The sequence below is a fragment of the Saprolegnia diclina genome (genome assembly GCF_000281045.1).
Source record: "Saprolegnia diclina VS20 unplaced genomic scaffold supercont1.2, whole genome shotgun sequence".
NCBI classification, from domain to species: domain Eukaryota; phylum Oomycota; class Saprolegniomycetes; order Saprolegniales; family Saprolegniaceae; genus Saprolegnia; species Saprolegnia diclina.
This window is the reverse complement of record NW_008246069.1, coordinates 688,627-707,816: the sequence shown is the minus strand read 5'-3', so window position 1 is coordinate 707,816 and position 19,190 is coordinate 688,627. Positions and strand designations below refer to the sequence as shown.

Genomic DNA, 19,190 nt, shown 5'->3' with positions numbered 1-19,190 from the left:
GACGCATGGAGCGATTCCCGCCGGCAAATCTCCGAGTGTGTTCGCATCAACAGGGTCGACCGGATACTGTTGTCGTATCCGTTGAATTTACCACGTGTGGGAGCTCGGGGAGCAGACAAAACAGGTTATGATGCGTGGCAAGTTGCTTCGTAAGGACTTTACCTTCGCTCCCGCCATCTTGTACACAAGGCTTTGCAGATTGAGCGAACGAACATTCCTTGCAGTAGACGTCTCTGGAGCAGAAATTATTCATATACAGCCTCACACTAAGCAGTTGCGAATAAGGTGGCGCGCGCTTCCTCTCGAAGGGCTACACTCGGCGGGGTGCCATGCCCTCTGATCCTTCCGCACCACCCTCATCAACTAGCGCCTCAGTCGTGGTTGATGCTCGGTGATATTCAACGTCAAACCAAAGCCATAAACTATAGTTGGTCAAACTCAACTCAACGACGTCGAGGCGTGCGAACGAAACGTCGATTGGAGCAGCTTCACACGTCGTTTCGCCGGAAGGGGCGCGAGATGACGGAGCCAAAGGCGGCGGCGCCGCTCCCGAAGGAGCTCCGAATGGCGTGGAAGCGTGCTACGAAGCTTCTAAAACTCAAAGACACGGGGAAGAAGATTGAGGGCCTCGCGTACTGCGGCACGGACGGTCGCTTCTTCCGCGAAGGCGGCTGCGTTGCCGTCCTCATGGCCTTCCTGACGCGCACCAAGGCAACAAAAATGGCACCTTCTTCGACCAACTCTTGAACGGCATTTGTAGCAACACGAGGTCTTGCACCAAACGCTGCTAATGTTTGTCAAGCTGCTTGCGTCCGGCGACCCGGCGCTGTCCTGCGCCGAGAACGGTACGATCCAATTCGCTTTTGGACTCGGACTAAGCACTGGCCAGTGCTCTACGTGCTCGAGGAAGGCCGGAAGCCCGCATCGCCGTGGAATAGCGGCGAGTACTTTCTCAACACACTGAGCATGCCTCTCAGCGACGACTCCAAGGTCACCACCAAGGCTGCACGTTTATTATTGACCGCTTGTAGATGGCCGCCATCAAGATCTACACGAGCATGGTCGAGTGCTGTGCGGCGGCGGTGGCCTCCGATCTTCTTCCGTCGCTCTTAACCCTGGGGCGTCCCATCGAGCAGCTGGCTTCAGCTCTGCACAGCCCGTCCCCGGAGCTGCAGTATTTGGCTCTGAACGGTCTCTTCGTCTTTCTCAAGCACACCACCGCGAGCGACGAGGCCATCGCGACGCTCTTTTCGATTGACGACGGACCCAAAGGCATTCTGAGCTTCTTACACCACACTGAGACCCGCTTTGCCTTGCTTGCACTGCAGTTGCTCGAGTGGCTCACTCAAAGCGGTCAGACAATTGCTCATGTCTCGACTCATGTCACGACTTGTAGACGTTGGACGCGACCGACTCAACGCCGACGGACTTGTGACGCACCTCACGGAGAAGCTCCAGAGCTGGACGTCCGCCCTCCTTGGGACGGTCGAAGCCGAGATTGTCGACGCCACGTGCCAGTGTCTGAGTCTCGTCGTGCTTGTGCTCGCTCGCGTGCACATTGTGTCCAACTTTGCGATCGCTGAAAACGCGACGATGGTCACCGACGCCGTCCAAGCGATGGCTGCCGTTCTCTCAACATCGACGCTCCAGGCGTCCGCCAACATGGCCACGGCCTTGAGCGTCCTCGCGTCCATTGGTCGACTCGTCGAGCGACATGGCCCGAGCCTCGCAGCCGCGACGCAGACTGGCCTCTTGACGACGCTTCTCTACTTCCTCGTCGTCGACGAGCGCAATCCGCGCGAAGCTTCGGGCTCGTCCGAGGGAACCGACGCTCATGACGTCGACCCAAAAACCAAAGCCAAACCGAAACCGGGTGGAAAGGAAAAGCCTACAAAGGATGCACCGCCCCCGCCGGTCGAAGAAGTCGACCCTGCGCTGCTCGAGGCCCAAGCCAAAGCCAAGGCCGAGAAGGCCGCCAAGACCAAAGTACTCTACGCTACGGTGCGCAATGCTGCCGACAAGCTTCTTCATCTTTGTACTGGCGACGGCCCGCTCTTTCTCGAGGAGAATGTACTCATGCAGTACGATGCCTTCCAAGCCATCTTTGCGATCCCCGACACTGCGACCCAGCTTCGCGCAGGTGTCGTCCTCTCGACATGTACAAACGTCAACCCTTCACTCCTTCTAGCACGCCTCGCGGCCAAGGTGGTGCAGCACAAAGAGAACGGGGCCAAGTTTGGCCTCCTCGGCACGCCGTGTCTCTTGACAGTGCTGCAAGATCAGTTCAAACTCCAGTCGACTCCACTTGCAACGGACGCGCTTGCAGAGTTGCCGACCGACGACGACCGACGATCTGTCGAGGCCAAGTACTCGAGCTTTGTCATGTACATCTCTATGGCCCTTGCGCCGCTCTCGATCCACAGCACGGAAGCCTGCGATGTACGTCGTCCTCTCCAACCAAAATGTCACCACGCGCTAGGCGTGTGGTGACGAAACCAAGAGCCCCGTGGGTCCACTCGTAAGTTACATTGTCCACCACGCGGCCGACGGCGACATCTTGCTTGAAAACCCGCTCTCGTTTCCTTGGGGGCTTGACGACCGCAGTATTTCGCCTCTGGAGCACCCCCCGGTTCGCGCTAAGCCGCAAGTGTGGGCTGCGCAGGCCGTCGCGGCCTTGGCGCGCTGCTACGCGCACTGGGTCGCACTCGCGACGCCTCGCCCAGACGGTACGTCTGCTATCCCTCGTCATTGGCACGATCGCAGTGCGTAGAACCGCCTCCGCCGGTGGAGAAGAAGGGCGCCAAAGACAAAAAGCCGGTTGTTGTCAAGGAGATTCCCGTGACGGGCGACCGCGTCACGCAGCGCATTGCGACACATGCGTTTGCGCTGCTGCAATTCCTTCGAGAAATCACCGACTTCGACGTGCACACCGAAGTGCTCGCGATCTTGCGCCCGCTTCCGCTGCTCCCGAACGGGCGCAAGTCGCTCCTCAAGCAGGCGTTGGACGCGCCGCTGGAGCCAATACCCGATGGCGTCCAGCTCGGTCATTGGCCGTTCCTAGACCCTCTTGCGCCCGCCATGGCCGCCCACGCGCGAGTGCTCGAGGCCATTCTCCACGTTTTCCACCGCGACGACTCGCCGCTCGACAACATTGCGGCCGCCCTCGCGCTGCTCCACTCGCTTCTTTTGGATGAAAAATCGGCCCCGGACGAGTACGACATGGACCTCTTTGTGAACGCGGGTCTGCACCTCGGCGTGTTGCCGATGCTCATTGCGCTCCTCGACACGCAGCGCATCGATGCGACTCCGATCGATGGTCTCCAAGGCGCCCTGCGCGGTCTCGCGCAGTACCTGATCCAACTCGGAAAAGTACGCGAGCCCAGTGTCCAGGCCAAGCTCAAGGTGTATTTGGATGAAGAGGAAGACGGGTCGCAGCCGCAGCTCGACGCGGTCGCACGCACCAAGACGATTACCACGCGGTGCGTATCGCTCTCCTATGATGCAACAACGTAGTGGTGTAGGTACGCCGACTTGCTCTCTCGGCCGTTCGACTTTGGCCGGTTTGGGTACATGGCCAAGGCAGCAATTCACATGGCGATCGACCTCAACGAAGCGCCGCTTGTACAGCTCTTGCTCGACGCAGGAGTCTCGGCGCAACTCGCGGACCGCGACGGTTCGTCCTGCCTCATGCAAGCCTTCGTCGCCGGCAATGACATGATGGTGCGCGCCCTCCTCGACGCCGGCGCCGACGTGAATGCGGTCAATGCCGCTGGGACGCCCGTGCTCAAGTTCAGTCTCTTCTCGTCCAGCGTTGTGCAAGACCCGGCCGTCCAAGCGCTCATCGCGGCGCGGCATCACAAGACGGGCGACCCGTTTGAGACCGCCAAGGCGCTCGATAGTCTGTACGTCGAGACGATTTCCGACTACACGACGCAGTGCCTCGAGCGCGGCAGCGACCCGAACGTCACGAGCGAGCTCGGCACGTACCCGCTGCACTGGATTCTATCGACGTGTCACCTCCACGCCAACATCCGCGGCTGCGACCTCTGCTTCCGCCTCGACTCGAGAAAGCACCCGGAGGATGTCATCGAGCAGTGGATCTCCGCGCTTCTCAATGCGGGCAGCGACATGAACGCGTGCAACAAGCTCGGGCGCACGCCGCTGCACCTCGCTCTCTTGCACGGCCACAGCGGCCCCGCCAAGCTGTTGCTCGAGCGAGGCGCGAATCCGTTTGTCCGCGATCGGTAAACCCTCGCACAGAGCGACATGTAAACAGCATGGTGTGTAGGTTTGGCTGCTTTAGCCTCCACTATCTCTGTCTCGGGCGCTGCGGTGAGGCCAGTGTGCAGCTACTGGACATGATTCTTGGCCGCGCGACCAAGTTTGACGTCACGACCGGCGTGCACAACGACCTGCGCAAGGGCAAGTCGGACGCCGCCAAGCGCCTCGTGGAGCTCGACGCGATCTTTGCCGCGGGCTTGGAAAACATTTTGCGTCCGCACAGCCTCAGCATGTGTCCATCGACGCCGGCCGAGCTGCTTCTGCACGCAAGTCAGTCAGGGTACCTCCCACTGCACTTTGCTTGCGGCGCCACCGAGCCCGACATTGACGCGAGCTACGAGCACCTCCGAGGTAGGACGTCGTTGTTGGGGTCGAAAAGAGCCACCATGTGGCTAGACTCGCAGCCGACTCGGCGTCAGATCCTGGAGCACCTAGTGTTTGCCTATGACGCAGACCTGGCGGCGCCGACGGCGACTCATGCCAACGCGCTTCACATCGCGTGCAAGGCTGACGTCGAAGGCGCCAACGCCGAGATCATCAACTTGCTCCTGCAGTCCGACGTGGGCCTCAACCACGTGCACGACGTATCGCCCATCGACCGGCGCACCGACACGCTGCCCGTCGGCGCCTCCGCTTTGTTCAACAGCAGTGTCGCGTACGTCTCGAGCGCCAACGTCGCCCTGGGTACGTACCACGTCTTGACGCTGCCTTGTGGGGACCTCGTACCGGACGTCCCTGAAACCGCGCTGCGCAGCATAAGCTCACGGGCGTCGCTTCTCTTGGACGGCGACTTTGCGTACGCCCCTCTTCACTACGCTGTGCAGCACAGCGACAACGCGACGTGGCAGCTGCTGCACGCAGGTGCCGAGCTCACGCCCGAAGGGGCCGACGTCCCGCTCCTCGCACTCGCAGTTGCCGCTGGACGCAGCGCGGACGTGGTCGCGTACTTGACGCCACTCCTCTCGGGACAAATCCCGACGCGCGTTGAGCTCAACACCGAGTGGCGCGGCTCGGCGCTGCACTTTGCTGCGCGACGAGGCAGCGCCGACGTCCTTGGACCGCTTCTCGCAACGCCGAACGCGGGGCGCCACGTTAAGGTCAAGCACGACGGCTTTACCCCGCTGCACATGGCATGCTTGGCACCGGCGATCGCACCGAACGTGATTTTGCAGCTCTTGGACGCTGGTGCGTCGCTCTGGGAGGTCGAGCCGGTCCTTGACATGGCGCCCGTCCATCGGCTCTTGGTCGCTCATGCGCTGCCGCTCTTGTCCATCTGCATCGAGCGGGGTCATTTGGCGCGCAGCGATCTGCGGTCCGTCGAGGCCTACGTCGCGGTGCACCTGGCGGACGACGACCCCACCTGGTTGGTCGAGTTTGCCGATTGGATCGTCCAAGCCAAGCGTCCGTCGTGCGTACAGCAAGCCAACGACGACGATGACATGGGAGATAACGACGCGGAAGCGTTCAAGGCCGCGACGCTCCTCCAAGGCGATCCCTGCTCGCCCGAATTTGTCATAACATGAGCTCTGCACAAATAACAAGGGACATACAAGTAAACAAAACCGCAATAATAAACGTCGAGGCAATTGAATTCGTAATTTATCACAAACACACTACAGACAACAAAGGACGACAACAAGGTGGACGACAGCCGAATCCTCAGACGAGGATGCCCATGCGGGATGGCAGTCGGATCATATCGTCCGTTCCGACGCCCTTGGCGACGCTTGTCAGCATGTCCGTCAAGTCAAAGCGGTACGATGGCGAGTACTCGAGCGCCTTGTTGTTCTCGTCGTTCGACCCCGCCGTGCCAACGGACGAGCTGACCGAGTCAGTGACTGAGGATCGATTCCGCGCGAGACTAAAGTCGGGCATCGGACCCTTGGCGGCGCGCGACGACTTGTTCGCATGGTGGTCCTTCGGTCGGTCGCCGAGGCCTTGGGCGTAAAAGCCGCGGATCATATTGGTGCGTTCGAGGCGGAGAAAAGGAAAATGGGCGCAGGTGTCGAGCCATCACCGTAAAGTAGGTGCTCCAAAACAGCTGTTTTCTGTCCGGTTGCTATGGCAAGTTCGAAGCACAAGGTTGAAGCGGCAGTAGCAACCCAAGCTCTCAACGCAGTGGTCCACGCGCATGTTTGCAGCACACCAAGTGCCCAAAGCTACTCCACCCATGGTGGGATACTACTCCGCGCCAACCTGAGTCGAGGGAGAAGGCCATCGATCATGGACCAAGCAAATCGAATCTGTCACGCTTTTGTGAGGCTCCGCGTGGTTATCCGCCTCCATGATCCGCTTGGTCTTCGGTGCCTCGGAATCTTCGTGTGGATTCGTATGGCCACAAAATCCAGCGCCGCGCGATGAGCGTCGTGGACGACGCATCCTCTTCCACGGATGATGCATCGGATGATGACGGGCACCTGGACGCGCTGCGGCCTGATCAGATTACCCACACCCAAGGGCCAATTTTGGTTGAGGCAGTTGGCTGGGGCCGACCGCTCTCGGTCCATGGATGTCCTCGCGACTTGAGTAAACTAATCGATCCTGCCAAGCGGGCGAGGTGGCATCGTAGTAGCCAAGTGTGAACGCGGGCGACCAAAACCTTGTGCAGGGTGGTATGTGGGCAAGACGCCGCTCACATCGTTCGGATCTGAGAACAAGTGCTTTCGCTTGTCTCCGACGTATCACACTGCAGCACTCACGGCACCGATTTGACGATTGCCTCCGCGCTTCCCTCAACTTTCGACGCAGAGGCGCCTCCGTGGGCTGCTGCGTCGAAAGATTCTCGGCAGCTTGATCAGACACACAATGAAAACACCCACAAGTTCACTTGACTAACGACACAAAGAGAAACCAACTAGACAAAGATACCGGGACTGAACGACGGTGTCATCGTTAGCCGTACTGCGCTCTTGCCTCGGGACAACCCTGGTGGCGGGTGCACCGGCGCAACGTCGACGCCTTCTGCCAGAGCTGATACGAGCACGTCGACTTGGAAGGGAAAGGCGGGCTTGTACTCGTGGACGGCGTCGCCATGGAGGAGGACGTTGGCCGAGCTCGGGTACGTCGCGAGAGACGACTCGAACGAGTCGGCTCGCGTCGCGCGCATAAGTTCTGGGTCGTCCTTAGGCTTGTGCGGCCGGTCGCTCAGGCCTTGGGCGTAGAATCCTCGCAGCATCGCGGAAGCTGTGAGAAGGTCACGTGAAATGGAAAACTGCAGTGGGCTGGTTGTGCTCAGGCGGGATATTCTCTCACCATATGGCGGGGTATTCCCTACTAAGATATGGACGCAACTGCTGGCCGTCGTCCCACGCCATGTGTTGCAGCAGGTTTCTCTACATGTGATCCGTCCAAGTGGGTACCCTGCGAAGGCAGCATTGGAGCTTTGGCGACTCCACTGTACGCAGCGTCCTACACTGCGCGCACTTCTGGAGCTGCACCCGTCTTGACGACGACGCCGCCTCTACTTTCCTCCCAGTCGTCTTACTGCCGAGAAAAAATGCTGACCGCCGAGTCGATCGACGTCGGAAACAGAGAGTCGGCTGCTTGTCGCGCGTGTCGACATGGCAGTCGTGCTGGTCGGGCGGTCTGTCAGCGTTGACATCGCTCCCGCATTCAACGTCGTTCTGGAGTAAGCATGATGCTACCAGTGGATTGCATCTCGGTTGTGAATAGAATTGCATTTCGTTGGCGACTGCACTTTCCCGCTCGTCGAACGCTGTCCAGAGCGCTGTTCAGCTGTCGGAGGAAGACAACGTCGAAGCATCATCAACGATCCAAGACGCTTGCCGCCCCTTGCAGAGCGTAAACAGCGATGGATACGAGTCGCCCACATGGGTGCGCGATGGCATGTCCGCGGCAACGCCACCACCAACCGCCGATCTCAAGTTGATTGAAAAGGTGCACTGCGCAGAGCGATTTGCGCTTGTGGTCTTGCGTGCGACACCGGTTGAACCATGCAGAGTCCAGAGCGATACCAGAACGTCGCGACAGACCCAGTACAGACTCCCAGCATCCGAGTTGCAGACGCGCGAGGGACCCGGGCTTGAGGCGGCTGAGAGCTACTGGGCGTCGTGCTCATCTGTACGTTCTACTCAGTCTGGCCCAGGCGCGCAAGATTGACCAAAATACTGTGACGAACATCGTGCGGTCCACGAAGACGCACATGATGACTCCAAACGCTTTGCCTGGACGTATAGTTTTCTCGTGTCATCTCCGTGGCGACGTAAGATCGAGGTCCGCAAGACAACGCGATATTGTGTGGGCAGAAATGTTTAATTTACATAAATATAGGAGGTCCAACGGGCGGTTACGTGAAGATGCCACCCGAGTACGTCATGCGCATCACGGGCTTTTGGTGGTCGACCGCTTCGTGGTGGACACGGCGCGGCTTCTCGTGCTGGGTGACGCCACCGTCGACGCTCTTGATGAGATCGACGATCATCGTGTCGAGGCAGAAGCGAAACGACGGCTTGTACTCGTAGTAGATGGCGGCGTCTGGGCCCGACCCGTGCGTGTGCATGGACGAGTCGTTCGAGTCGGTCGTGCCCGTGCGAAGGCGGCCCTCGGGCCCGTGGCGCTGCGTCAGTCGGTCCTTGGGCGTCGTGCGCTGGGCCTCGCTGATCGTGTGCGCGTAGAAACCGCCGAGCATGGTAGGTTGGTCGGGTATGCGGGACGAGGCCGAATCGGAAATGAGCTCGGGCAGGAATCTACTGGTAGAAGATGGCCGAACACAACGTAAAATCGTGCCCATGGACTCTATATGGCAGCCAGATGGGCGACGCTACCAACACATGGCGCGTGATTGCCGTTGTTATAACGCCCTGCGCGTGGTGTTTGTCGCCCTTTTATACAGGCACGAGCACCAGCGCGGCGTTATAACGTGCCGCACGCCGGGAACGCGTTCAGTGCGGGGCCTGTGAGTCACGTACGGAGTCGATTGAAGCGATGGCGTGGGCGCCCCGGCTGTAATGGTTTTGGCACCGACACCGGCCTTCAAGTCCGCCCCCTGTGGTCAGAGAGTGGGCGAATGCAAAATTCGACCGGCCAAGCAGCCGCATACAGTCGCCGAGCGACGTCGCTCGAACCTCCTACATACTTGCGAGGATACGTGGCTGCAACGCTCTCGCAAGGGCAACTGCGAGCATCTTGGTCGAACTTCGACCAGAAACATAGTAGCCGCAACTGCGAACCAGATTCCGACCGCCAGCGCATATCTTAGCGGTTACGTCTCTTGGCTGGTATAAAATGGGTCAGCAAGTGAGCGGGGTGGCGGCGCCAGCTGAAATGAACGCATGCGCAGCGTGTTGTCTCGACACCGCGTCGTTGCAAGTTGCCTTTGGGCATATCACTCGCCTCGACCAGCCCAAGCGGAGCTCGACCTGCCAACGTATGTCACTTTGCTCTTTGATGCAATCATGTAATCTTACGTGGCAGGCTGCCTATCGCCGTCCGTGGCTGCGCTTCCGTACCTACTCTCACTGAACCTCGCCCGCAACAACCTCGACGGTCGCTTCATCCAACGAACGATTGGTTGTTGACATGACTCGTGTCCAGGCAGTCTTCCGCCGACCTTTTCCAAGCGCCTGACCTCTCTGGATTTAAGCGGCAATCGACTGCACGGTCCAGTGTCCATGAGATTACTGCGTGATGGCGACGTGGATACAAACTTGCATTAGGCCCCTTACCACCCAGCATTGCTCGCTGCACGAACCTCACACGACTGCATCTGCAACAGAACGCCTTGACCGGTGAACGCAACCATCGATGTTCGATGAACGACCTATGTTGACGCTGTGCAAGGTGCGCTACCGGCCAGCATTGGGCGTCTTCGGCGCCTGCAGTCGCTGCGCCTCGAGCACAACTCGCTCGACGGCCCGCTGCCCGAGTCCCTCTTCGACCTCGTGCACCTCACGCGCCTGAACTTGCGCGCCAACTGCTTTACAGGCGGTCTCTCGGATCGCATTGGGCGCCTGTCCAGGTTGAAGTTTTTCTCGGTGCGCAACAACCTGCTCCAAGGTACACGTCCGAGCTGCTGCGGTCGCTCATGACGCGCCAGGACCGCTGCCTCCGACGCTGGGCGACTGCCGCGCCCTCACGTTTCTCAACGTCTCGAGCAACGCCTTTCGTGGTCTTACTACCCTCTCGCCCACGACGCTTTAGTAACGTGCGTCTAGGCACCGTCCCCGCGTCCCTCGCGCAGCTCCACTCGCTTCGGTTTGCGTACCTCTTTGAAAACGACTTTGACGGAATCCTCCCGGCGTCGCTGCAGTCGCTGCCACTGCTCAAGGAGATCGACGCCCGGCGCAACCCAAAGCTCGTCGTTGCCACCGAAGAAAAACCGTGCCACCGACTAGAGCTGCCGTGCACCCCGGACGTGGTCGTGCCGCTTCCTGTCAGCTAATTATTAGTGTCGAGGGCATGATTCAATGTTTGTATGTACAAGTTGACGTCTCTTCTACGGTCACAAGACCCTGCTGCTTCTAGCTCTCTGTGTAACGCTGCGTCACGGCGCGCGACCGCGTGCCACGCCGGACGGGCGACGGCGTCATGGGTTTCGCGCGCGTCGAGCGCTTGGCGTCGACGTCCACGGCCTGCGGATTCGACGCCTTTGCATCGTTTTCGGTCTCTGTGTGGACAGCTGGGACCTGACGTGCGACCTCGGTCGTCCCCTCGTCGTTGTCCGGGCGCTCGAGCCACTCGATCGCCGGGTAAATGATGAGCGCGTCAAAGACCCACACCATCGAGAAGCGGTGCCCAATCTTGACGTCGTTGGCGATGCGGTGGTACGAGCTACGTACGCACATAAGCACGTTTGCAAGTGCGCGAGCTAGAGACGCACCTCCACACCGTCACTGTAAAGTAGAGTGCAAGCACAACGTCGAGCGTGTAGTGCATGCGCACCCAGACGATCGAGATGAGGCCCGCAATCTACAAGCATATGAACATGCAAGCGAGGATTCTAAGCGGCAGCCTACCGTGATGAGCCAAATCGTGACCTTGATGTAGTTGATCGAGCCCGGGACCCACTTGTAGTACGTGTGCCACGTCTACGCCAACAGCAGCATGAGGCTCGAACCATCACATCGAGAACGCACCATGGCGCAGAGGACCATGAGCATGCTATGCCCACTAAAGACCATGTCGCCGCACGTTACTTCGCCAACGGGCACGAGCAACTTGAGGCTGCGGACGAGGACGGCGCGCATCGTAATGTCTTCCCAGCGGTGCGCGCCACTCTAACCCGCTGCTTGAGTTCAAGGCAACATGAGCGTGGCCAATGTACCTGGAGGTTACCGAGGGGCGTCATGGCCCGGCACTTTTCAGCGCTATCGGGCAGGCTCGTCGAGATGACCGTGACAGACCGCATCATGCACAGCGAGCCGTACACGATGAAGAAGCGCTGCACGATCTTCCAGCGCGCAGGGTGCATGCCGGCAAAGATCGTCGTCGTGATCGTGAGGATGCCCATGATGATGTCTGGGATCTTCTCGGCCTCTTCGTGGTACACGTGCTCGTTGATTGCGAGGTTCTTCCACTCGGGAAAGACGTCGTGGCCGAGATCCGGCAGCGGCAAGAGGTTCTTGGGATTGCGGTACCACGCGAGCGAGTTGCTCCAGCACATGACGAACGTGCCCAGCTCAAAGAAGAGGAGGCTCGCCGCCACGCGCCGCCACGTGTGCGACGTGGTGTGCATGACGAGGATGAGCGGGAGGAGGAAGATGACAAAGGTCCAGAGGAACCGGTTGAGGAGGCCTTTTTGGCCCTCGAAGACCATGCCGACCGTGACGCCGTGCAGCCAGAGCAGCACGCCCACGCTTACGAAGAGCAGCCAGTTGCGGCGCTGGAGCCGCAGCGACCGGCGCATGCGCTCCAGCAAGCCAAGGTGGCGCAGCGTGTCCATGGCGAAGGCGAAGCGGATGTCGCGACTGGCCACGTCAACTGCGGCACCGGGAATGGGTCACCCCTCCCACACTTGATGTTACGGTCCCCAAAGACCTCTCAGAATACATAAAACCGCTCAGAATTTCCCAAATTAGTCTCAATCAGTGGCCGCCTTCTCACATGCGGTGCGAAAACGGCGGCGTCAGCGGTTCGGCGCAAAAATAGAGACGTTTTTGAAAACTGTACCAACGCCACGCTTCAACAATGTAGAACCGGTGGCCGCCGAGGGCCTGCCCGGCCGCTACATGTTGGCTCGCTCGCTTCCGAGGGCCGAGCATGAGAGGAAGTAGCTGCGTTGCAGAGAAGGTCATGGCAGAAGACGGACCTGGATATGATGCCTGGGCATAGCTAGCGCAATCCAAGGTGCGCAGCTGCAGCGAAGCGACAGGATCGCAGGCGCCAAGCTGCACAAGAACCCGCCAGCGCCAACATAGAATCGCCATGTCGACGCTAGGCCGGCGTCTCTTCGGTAGATGACGGCGACAGTGCTATCACGAGCATTCTTGCCACGCGACTTTCCAGGCCAAGCTGCAGGCGTGAAGAGCGTGACCGCGGGTTTTGTCTCCTTGTCGCATCTACTACGTATCCAAGCACCAAGGCCACTTGCATGTCCGATATAAGCAAGATGGCCATTCGTCTGCCTGTGGCCGTGCACACCGTTGCTGGCAGTAGGATGGAGCATACGGCCGGCGCAGCAGCTTGGACGTCCATGGCCTCTGTCGCTCTGGCGGAACGCTGGCGAACAAGGGGCCGCGTATCCGGATAGTTCTGCAACGATTTCCGGAGCAATCAGATCCAAGTTTTCTTTCGACGGCTTTTGGATCGGCGGAGGGAGCGGGCGGGCAAGATACCGACCACCAACGACGCACGACTCGAGACGAGAGACCGCGCGGACGAGAAACGCAACAAGATGGTCGACATTGCGTCCTTCCCCTCCATCATACGCAGCATGACCTGGGGCGCCGCCAAGTCGGAGGACGAGAAGCACCTGCGCGAGCCCTTGCTCATGCCCGAGGACGACGACAACGATAGCCTCGACGACGATGACAACCAGCGCGTGTACGACGTTCACGAAAGGTTGATGAAGAAGAAATTGGACGCGCACGTCGTCGTCAAGGTCGAGCCCAAACTCACCCGATCCGAGCGCCTGCTGCGCCTGGGCCGGTCGTCGGCGATGGGTCTCTTCGCCTCGATCGCATCGCGCCCTTCCGCAACAACGTACATGAATCTGTCGCCCAAGATCGAATCCAACCAAGAAATCATGGTGGCAGCGCTCATCAAACTGGCGGTCTTGACGATCTTGGCCGTTGCATGGCTCCTCTCTGCGCTCTACCGACAAGCTGCCCTTGCGCCGTAGCACGCCACACCTTCTTCATCGTCATATTGACCACGTCTCTTATCCATAACATCAGGACGACGTAACTCAACCCAATTATCAACTTGAACGCATATGCTTTTTGTACATCTGACGCTTTCCATTGGAGAACTCACGTCTCATGCAAAGAGTATCAATGCAATTATCTTAGTCGTTCTCACTCCATCTCGCCTGTGGGGCGCGACCCAGAGCGCGTGAGAGTGTGGTCGTAGGCGAGGCCGCCATGGTACACGGCGTCCATGCCGAGGATTTCCTTCTCCTTGGAGACGCGGAGGCCGATCGTGTGCTTGAGCGCAAGGAGGAGAAGCGTCGTGACGACGAACGAGTAGCCCGCCGTGACGCACTGGGCGACGAGCTGGTACACAAACTGCATACTGTGGCCGTAGAACGCGCCGCCGACGATGGCCGGGTTCACATCAGGCGTGGCAAAGAGACCTGTGAGGAGACCACCGACGAAGCCCGCGCACCCGTGGATCGCAAACGAGTCGAGCGTATCGTCGTAGCCGAGGCGGTTCTTCATGCGCACGGCCGCAAACCCGGTGGTGGCGCCGAGGATCCCAAAGATCACGGCGGCCCATGGAAAGACATAGCCGCAGCCCGGGGTGATGCAGACGAGGCCCGCGACTGCGCCACTGGCGGCGCCACACGGATCAACCTTGCCGCTGCTTAAGTAATCGACAAACGCCCAAGTCAAAAAGCCTGCTGACGCGGCGAGGTGCGTGTTGATGGCGGCGATGGCCGCGACGCCGTCGGCAGCGCCCTCGGACCCGGCGTTAAAGCCGAACCAGCCAAACCAGAGCAAGGTCGTGCCAATCATAACGAGCGGGACGTTGTGGGGCTTAACCTCGCCGCCGTTGGTGCGACTTCCGACGACGAGCGCGGACGCGAGGGCGCCAAAGCCACTCGCAACGTGGATGACGGTGCCGCCAGCAAAGTCGAGCGCGCCGAGCTTGCCTTCCCAGCCCATGGCCTTGGCCGCCCAGTTGTCGTCGAGTTTCAAGGACCACATCCAATTGGCCAGCGGGTCGTAGACGATGGACGTCCATAGAAGGAGAAAGAGGACGTAGGTGCTAAACTTCATGCGACCGACAATGCCGCCGCTGAGCAGCGCCGGCGTAATCGTCGCAAACTGGGTTTGGAAGAGAGCAAAGACAATGTGCGGGGACGTCGTCGCGTACGTGGCGCTCGGGAGCTTCCCCACCTTGGCGTACGTCGCCCAGCTAAAGAGGCCGTCCGAGCTAAACGCCACCGAGTAGCCAAAGAGCCAAAACTGGATCGAGACGAGCGCCATGCTCATGAACGACATCATCATCGTGTTGGACGCCATGTCTTCGCCCGCGAGGCCGGCGTAGAAGAAGGCGACGCCCGGCGTCATGATCATGACAAGCGCGGATGACATGAGCATCCACGCAGTGCTACCCGTGTCCAGCGCTCCATCAAGGACGGCACCAGCCTTGGCGCCTTGGTTGGCATAGTTGACGCAAACACTCGAGATTGGGTCGAGGTACTGGGAGGGGCCACACGAGAGGGCGGACGAACCCGCAGCGACGGCCACTGCAAGCCCAAGGAGCCACTTGGTTTGGAGCATGCTATGAGCAACTTGGAGCGACAAAGCAATTGTGAATCGCGGTTCGTGCAAATGCCAACGGCGCTTCAACCGTCATTTCTTCGACATTCGATTTCCATGCGCTGAAACGCAGCGCAGCTCTGGACCGTATTTAGCGCACTGGCGGATTTCACAGAGGTGGAGTCCATCCTCGAATTCTTTCACTGCATTTCGATATTAGACCAATGTGGTGATTACACAGCATCGGACCCTTGCGAGCTCGACGGACACGTAGCGCGCATTGGGCACGACACGCACTTGGGCTTGACCGCTTTGCAGTACGTTTGGCCAAACCCGATCAGAAGCTTGGACATGTCGCCCCACTTGTCAGGCGGAATCCACCCCTCGAGCTCTCGGCGAGAGTCTTCGGCGGTCTTGGCTGGCGCAGAGGTCCACCTAAGCCCATATATATCATTGAACGCACGGTGTTCTTCGCTGTTTTACCCGAGTCGGCGCGCGATGCGGTGGACGTGCGTGTCGACAATGATCCCGTCCGCGCGCCCCCACGCCACGAGAGCGATCAAGCGCGCGACCTTTGGACCGATGCCAGGAAGCTCCATCTATCATCCCATCTTCATTGCCTGCTGTGGGAGAGCGTGCATGACTTACGAGCTCGGCGATCGAGAGAGGAATGTCACTCTCGAAGCGCGTCTGCAATATGTCTGCAATACGCAGCAACTGCTCAGCCTTTTTCCTAGCATAATTGTCACTCATCTCGGAAGTTGGAACGGACGTACAGGTGGAACCCGACGGGACTTAGTAGCGCATCAAGCTCGGCGACCGAGAGTGCGAGCACGGACGATATTGTGAGACCCCCAGGCAGCGCGTGCAGCCGCAACATGGCGCCCGCTGTGATTTCGTCTCTCGTCTGCGTGCTCAGAAGCGACGCGATCAGAATTTGCCAGCGCTGGTCCTAGCTCAATGCGTCCGTGACAGACCGAGCGCCGGTACAATGCGCACCTTGGGCGCCATCGAGGCGCTGTATAGCTGCTGCGTGCCGTAGATGTCGACTTGCGCGATCATAGTCTTGCGAATCGACTGCATGCAAGCGAGCATGGCCAGTCGAGGGTCGTCGCCATCCGCTTCTTCCTTGGTCGTAGCTTCGGGTCGCTGCCGCTTACCCGACGTAGCAGGCCTCGGCGACAGAAGCCTCTTGGCCCGCTGCTTGGGCTGAGCCTCGTCCCGTGGGTGCGCAAAGCGCAGGAACGGATTCGGCGTGCTCATGCAAATGGGCAGGCTCGACTGTCAATTGGCCAAAACAGAGCGGAATTGAGCCAATCTAGAGCGTTTCCTTCTGACGCCACCCAATCAAAGAGCGTCCGGTGCGATGGCACGTATTGTCATTGTCATTGTCATTGCATACATTGGTGAGCACATGGTAGCTTAACGTTAGTCGAATCGTTATATTGTGACTGGGTGTCTTATGTATCAACATCTGGGCTCTTACTCTGCGAGCGTCAAGCGCGCCACGAGACCAAAGTGGTCGCTCGGGAAGAGGGTGCTGTCATCGCCGCACTGCGTTTGGCCGACGACTTGGACGTACTTGACGGTGACCGAATCGCCCTTGAGGAAGATGTAGTCGAGTGTGCACTCGTCGCCAACGTCCTTGGTCGGCGCTTCCAGCCCTTGATGGAACGTCACCTCGGGTTCGGCCGAGTGACACGTGTTATGCGCGCTCTTGTAGCCACGACCGACGAGGTACTTGTAGCAGTCACCGTGGGGGAAGCAGTTGAAGTCGCCCATGATCGCCACTGCTGTGAGAGCGTCATCGACCTCACACTTGGCGTCAATCCAGTCGCAAATCTGGCGTGCTTCGTCGATGCGAATGTCTTCTTGGTCAAGCGCCGATGAGAGGTGAACGTTCACGACCAGCATCTTCTTGTCTACGGTCGTCGTCACGTGGACGCACTGCGCGGCGCGCCAGCCACCGACAAGGAGCACATCCGCACCCTCGGGCCTAAGAATATGAGCATCGCGAACTACAAGAACAAAGAGGTTCGTACGTGAGGGCCGACCGGGCGAGGAGCGTCGTGCCAAAGACCCAGCCCGTGCCAAGGAGTCCATAGAGGAGGACCCGCAGCACTTCGTTGTGATAGATGGTCTGCGTGTGTCGACCGAGGATCGTCGCGAGGAAGCGCTCGTTGAAGCGCGCGTAGCCGTCGTAAAAGAAGCGCGCGATCGGGTTGCGCTCGCCCGAGAGGAGTGCGCCGAGATACGGGATGCGTTCAATGTACCAGCGTGCGCCCGGCGACCCAAAGGCCGTGAACGGCGTCGACAGCGCACTCGAGAGCTCGTCGCGAAGGTGCGCGTGCTGGCCGTGGTGCATGCCAATGTTGACTTCTTGGAGCGCAAAGACGTCGGCGTTGGTCGCCACGAGCGTCTTCTCGAGGAAGGGCCGGCGCTCGTCCCAGCGGTCCAAGACGAAGCGGATGTTGTACGAGCAGAGCGTAATGTCCATGGCAGATTGGTTTGTGCGACCGCCGGGCCCATCAAAGCCGAAGGTTCGCGGAAGGCGCGCCACAGTGTACACGCAAACGTGTGCGCAATCCTGCGTCCGGTCAACACAGCTGTTGGCCCAGTAGACAGGCGCCCATCTTCAACCACGCGTGTGAAAGTATTTACCACACAAATAGCATTTACCACACGAAGAGTATTTTATTATCAGGCTGTTTGTACGGAATAATTGCAGGCCAATATTTCGCACGGCAATTTCACACGTTTTCCGTGTAAAAACACTGGTTTCCCACCCCTACCCCGCCAACGCAGCAACACCATGTCGACGGACTAGACTACGTAATAGTACACGAGGAGGCGCTATTCCAGCACGCAAATGGCTTATTGCTTCTTCGCGTACGCTTGGTAGATCTGGTCTAGAAACGCAGGGTCCTCGAGACACGTGAGGAGCGCGTCCTTGAACTGGTCCTTGTTGAGCGTCCGGTCCTTGCGGCGGCTGCGGCGCCCGGCGTTGGACGGCGGCGTCGTCGCCTCCGCGTTGCTTGGCGCATCTTCCGCCTGCGTGTTTTGCGAAATCATGCCGAGAATGGCTTCGCCCGCGGCAATGCCTTCCGCCTTGCTCAAGACCTTGCTGGCTGCGCGCTTCGGGGACCCAATCGGGCCGAACGACTGTGTTGCCTACACGCACGTTGTTTCATCATTCCCACAAAAAAAGACGCCGTACCTTCTTTGCGGTCGCAGGTTCTTGGACCACGGCGGGCTGCGGTCGCTGTTGTTGTTGCTGTTGCACGGGCTGCGGTCGTTGCTGGCGGGGCGTCGGTGTCAAAGGGCCACCGCTCTTGATGGACGCCAGAATGCTGTCGAGAATCCATCAAACCTCGTGAAGCGCGCAAGTCGGCGTACCGCTCGAGGAGCTGCAGCGTCTTTTGCCGGTCTTCTTCCGGGAAGAACCAAATGCCATAGATCTTGAAGCCGCTCGGCGACGTCTACACACCGACATGAGCTACGCCATGGACGTGCATACAACGCGTACGGTGTCCACGCAGCGAATGATCAGAAACTCGTCCACGTTGTCCACGTTCAAGGTGGCATCGACGCCAATCGCAAGGTTGACCGTGCTGAGGCGGTTGTTGACAAACACTTGGAAGTGGGGCGCCGAGTACCTACACCCAGCTGCTTGACATTGGCGTTAGCCATGTCGTTCGTACCGCTTGACGACAAAGAGCGAGCCCTCGACCTCCTTGCGCTTCTACGCACACATGAGCAGCCTGCGTGGCATCGGTCGTAGCCGCGTACCCACGACTGGTCGGCCTGGTCGAACTCGTAGACGACGACGTGGCTGGCGGTGCCCACGAGCTCGCTGATCTGGTTGTCCTGGCGCTGCAGCACCTGCAGGTTCAAGGCGTCGGTCTGGGACGTGTCAACAGGCAGCGCCATCGGTCTCTTCTCTCTGTGGCGTCAAAGTCGCCGTCGTATTATTTCAACTCGACTTTTTGTCTCTGTAGGTTTGTATGTCAACACAATATTTTTATT

The 19,190-nt window shown here is 59.4% G+C and overlaps 11 protein-coding genes across 11 annotated transcripts; 3 read left to right on the top strand and 8 right to left on the bottom strand.

Annotated features, from left to right (window-relative positions):
• Positions 1-490: 490 nt before the first annotated feature.
• On the top strand, positions 491-5,879 carry SDRG_00851 (hypothetical protein). Its single transcript, XM_008606351.1, has 11 exons — positions 491-711; positions 761-845; positions 890-990; positions 1,032-1,353; positions 1,397-2,140; positions 2,189-2,439; positions 2,480-2,726; positions 2,771-3,479; positions 3,522-4,244; positions 4,289-4,632; positions 4,678-5,879. The coding sequence occupies exons 1-11, from the start codon at positions 520-522 to the stop codon at positions 5,802-5,804; spliced, it is 4,845 nt and encodes a 1,614-aa protein (XP_008604573.1). The 5' UTR covers positions 491-519; the 3' UTR covers positions 5,805-5,879.
• On the bottom strand, positions 5,845-6,309 carry SDRG_00850 (hypothetical protein). The gene has a single exon (XM_008606350.1). It carries the CDS (start codon positions 6,241-6,243, stop codon positions 5,941-5,943), a length of 303 nt encoding a protein of 100 aa, XP_008604572.1. The 5' UTR covers positions 6,244-6,309; the 3' UTR covers positions 5,845-5,940.
• Positions 6,310-7,075: 766 nt separating this feature from the next.
• Positions 7,076-7,485, bottom strand: SDRG_00849 (hypothetical protein). The gene has a single exon (XM_008606349.1). The coding sequence runs from the start codon at positions 7,454-7,456 to the stop codon at positions 7,136-7,138; it is 321 nt and encodes a 106-aa protein (XP_008604571.1). The 5' UTR covers positions 7,457-7,485; the 3' UTR covers positions 7,076-7,135.
• Positions 7,486-8,527: 1,042 nt separating this feature from the next.
• Positions 8,528-9,059, bottom strand: SDRG_00848 (hypothetical protein). Its single transcript, XM_008606348.1, has one exon. It carries the CDS (start codon positions 9,029-9,031, stop codon positions 8,588-8,590), a length of 444 nt encoding a protein of 147 aa, XP_008604570.1. The 5' UTR covers positions 9,032-9,059; the 3' UTR covers positions 8,528-8,587.
• Positions 9,060-9,378: 319 nt separating this feature from the next.
• Positions 9,379-10,758, top strand: SDRG_00847 (hypothetical protein). Its single transcript, XM_008606347.1, has 7 exons — positions 9,379-9,667; positions 9,715-9,786; positions 9,835-9,900; positions 9,957-10,028; positions 10,081-10,296; positions 10,337-10,408; positions 10,455-10,758. The coding sequence occupies exons 1-7, from the start codon at positions 9,526-9,528 to the stop codon at positions 10,679-10,681; spliced, it is 867 nt and encodes a 288-aa protein (XP_008604569.1). The 5' UTR covers positions 9,379-9,525; the 3' UTR covers positions 10,682-10,758.
• On the bottom strand, positions 10,682-12,244 carry SDRG_00846 (hypothetical protein). The gene is made up of 5 exons (XM_008606346.1): positions 11,564-12,244; positions 11,376-11,516; positions 11,256-11,327; positions 11,120-11,208; positions 10,682-11,070 (listed from the first exon to the last, which is right to left on the bottom strand). The coding sequence occupies exons 1-5, from the start codon at positions 12,179-12,181 to the stop codon at positions 10,761-10,763; spliced, it is 1,230 nt and encodes a 409-aa protein (XP_008604568.1). The 5' UTR covers positions 12,182-12,244; the 3' UTR covers positions 10,682-10,760.
• A 345-nt stretch (positions 12,245-12,589) lies between these two features.
• On the top strand, positions 12,590-13,686 carry SDRG_00845 (hypothetical protein). Its single transcript, XM_008606345.1, has one exon. It carries the CDS (start codon positions 13,133-13,135, stop codon positions 13,577-13,579), a length of 447 nt encoding a protein of 148 aa, XP_008604567.1. The 5' UTR covers positions 12,590-13,132; the 3' UTR covers positions 13,580-13,686.
• SDRG_00844 (hypothetical protein) lies at positions 13,640-15,227 on the bottom strand. Its single transcript, XM_008606344.1, has one exon. It carries the CDS (start codon positions 15,183-15,185, stop codon positions 13,755-13,757), a length of 1,431 nt encoding a protein of 476 aa, XP_008604566.1. The 5' UTR covers positions 15,186-15,227; the 3' UTR covers positions 13,640-13,754.
• A 91-nt stretch (positions 15,228-15,318) lies between these two features.
• Positions 15,319-16,487, bottom strand: SDRG_00843 (hypothetical protein). The gene is made up of 5 exons (XM_008606343.1): positions 16,164-16,487; positions 15,941-16,116; positions 15,813-15,897; positions 15,648-15,763; positions 15,319-15,599 (listed from the first exon to the last, which is right to left on the bottom strand). The coding sequence occupies exons 1-5, from the start codon at positions 16,425-16,427 to the stop codon at positions 15,398-15,400; spliced, it is 843 nt and encodes a 280-aa protein (XP_008604565.1). The 5' UTR covers positions 16,428-16,487; the 3' UTR covers positions 15,319-15,397.
• Positions 16,488-16,579: 92 nt separating this feature from the next.
• SDRG_00842 (hypothetical protein) lies at positions 16,580-17,761 on the bottom strand. Its single transcript, XM_008606342.1, has 2 exons — positions 17,207-17,761; positions 16,580-17,160 (listed from the first exon to the last, which is right to left on the bottom strand). The coding sequence occupies exons 1-2, from the start codon at positions 17,659-17,661 to the stop codon at positions 16,647-16,649; spliced, it is 969 nt and encodes a 322-aa protein (XP_008604564.1). The 5' UTR covers positions 17,662-17,761; the 3' UTR covers positions 16,580-16,646.
• Positions 17,762-17,967: 206 nt separating this feature from the next.
• On the bottom strand, positions 17,968-19,147 carry SDRG_00841 (hypothetical protein). The gene is made up of 6 exons (XM_008606341.1): positions 18,954-19,147; positions 18,866-18,906; positions 18,691-18,820; positions 18,561-18,643; positions 18,382-18,514; positions 17,968-18,335 (listed from the first exon to the last, which is right to left on the bottom strand). Exons 1-6 carry the CDS (start codon positions 19,092-19,094, stop codon positions 18,039-18,041), a joined length of 825 nt encoding a protein of 274 aa, XP_008604563.1. The 5' UTR covers positions 19,095-19,147; the 3' UTR covers positions 17,968-18,038.
• Between the last annotated feature and the right edge of the window lie 43 nt (positions 19,148-19,190).

Bases quoted from the DNA above. Each gene is read 5' to 3' on its own strand.
- SDRG_00851 (XM_008606351.1), top strand. From the start codon at position 520: ATGACGGAGCCAAAGGCGGCGGCGCCGCTCCCGAAGGAGCTCCGAATG. The intron at 1,354-1,396 runs GTCAGACAATTG...CACGACTTGTAG, and splicing joins CGAGTGGCTCACTCAAAGCG to ACGTTGGACGCGACCGACTC. The intron at 3,480-3,521 runs GTGCGTATCGCT...GTAGTGGTGTAG, and splicing joins ACCAAGACGATTACCACGCG to GTACGCCGACTTGCTCTCTC.
- SDRG_00850 (XM_008606350.1), bottom strand. From the start codon at position 6,243: ATGATCCGCGGCTTTTACGCCCAAGGCCTCGGCGACCGACCGAAGGAC.
- SDRG_00849 (XM_008606349.1), bottom strand. From the start codon at position 7,456: ATGCTGCGAGGATTCTACGCCCAAGGCCTGAGCGACCGGCCGCACAAG.
- SDRG_00848 (XM_008606348.1), bottom strand. From the start codon at position 9,031: ATGGGCACGATTTTACGTTGTGTTCGGCCATCTTCTACCAGTAGATTC.
- SDRG_00847 (XM_008606347.1), top strand. From the start codon at position 9,526: ATGGGTCAGCAAGTGAGCGGGGTGGCGGCGCCAGCTGAAATGAACGCA. The intron at 9,668-9,714 runs GTATGTCACTTT...CTTACGTGGCAG, and splicing joins GCGGAGCTCGACCTGCCAAC to GCTGCCTATCGCCGTCCGTG. The intron at 10,297-10,336 runs GTACACGTCCGA...ATGACGCGCCAG, and splicing joins GCGCAACAACCTGCTCCAAG to GACCGCTGCCTCCGACGCTG.
- SDRG_00846 (XM_008606346.1), bottom strand. From the start codon at position 12,181: ATGGACACGCTGCGCCACCTTGGCTTGCTGGAGCGCATGCGCCGGTCG. The intron at 11,517-11,563 runs GTACATTGGCCA...GCAGCGGGTTAG, and splicing joins CGCCCCTCGGTAACCTCCAG to AGTGGCGCGCACCGCTGGGA. The intron at 11,209-11,255 runs GTAGGCTGCCGC...ATATGCTTGTAG, and splicing joins TCACGATTTGGCTCATCACG to ATTGCGGGCCTCATCTCGAT.
- SDRG_00845 (XM_008606345.1), top strand. From the start codon at position 13,133: ATGGTCGACATTGCGTCCTTCCCCTCCATCATACGCAGCATGACCTGG.
- SDRG_00844 (XM_008606344.1), bottom strand. From the start codon at position 15,185: ATGCTCCAAACCAAGTGGCTCCTTGGGCTTGCAGTGGCCGTCGCTGCG.
- SDRG_00843 (XM_008606343.1), bottom strand. From the start codon at position 16,427: ATGAGCACGCCGAATCCGTTCCTGCGCTTTGCGCACCCACGGGACGAG. The intron at 15,898-15,940 runs GTACGTCCGTTC...CAATTATGCTAG, and splicing joins AGTCCCGTCGGGTTCCACCT to GAAAAAGGCTGAGCAGTTGC. The intron at 15,764-15,812 runs GTAAGTCATGCA...ATGGGATGATAG, and splicing joins CTCTCTCGATCGCCGAGCTC to ATGGAGCTTCCTGGCATCGG.
- SDRG_00842 (XM_008606342.1), bottom strand. From the start codon at position 17,661: ATGGACATTACGCTCTGCTCGTACAACATCCGCTTCGTCTTGGACCGC. The intron at 17,161-17,206 runs GTACGAACCTCT...TCATATTCTTAG, and splicing joins CTCGCCCGGTCGGCCCTCAC to GCCCGAGGGTGCGGATGTGC.
- SDRG_00841 (XM_008606341.1), bottom strand. From the start codon at position 19,094: ATGGCGCTGCCTGTTGACACGTCCCAGACCGACGCCTTGAACCTGCAG. The intron at 18,644-18,690 runs GTACGCGTTGTA...GTCGGTGTGTAG, and splicing joins TCATTCGCTGCGTGGACACC to ACGTCGCCGAGCGGCTTCAA. The intron at 18,336-18,381 runs GTACGGCGTCTT...ACGTGCGTGTAG, and splicing joins AACCTGCGACCGCAAAGAAG to GCAACACAGTCGTTCGGCCC.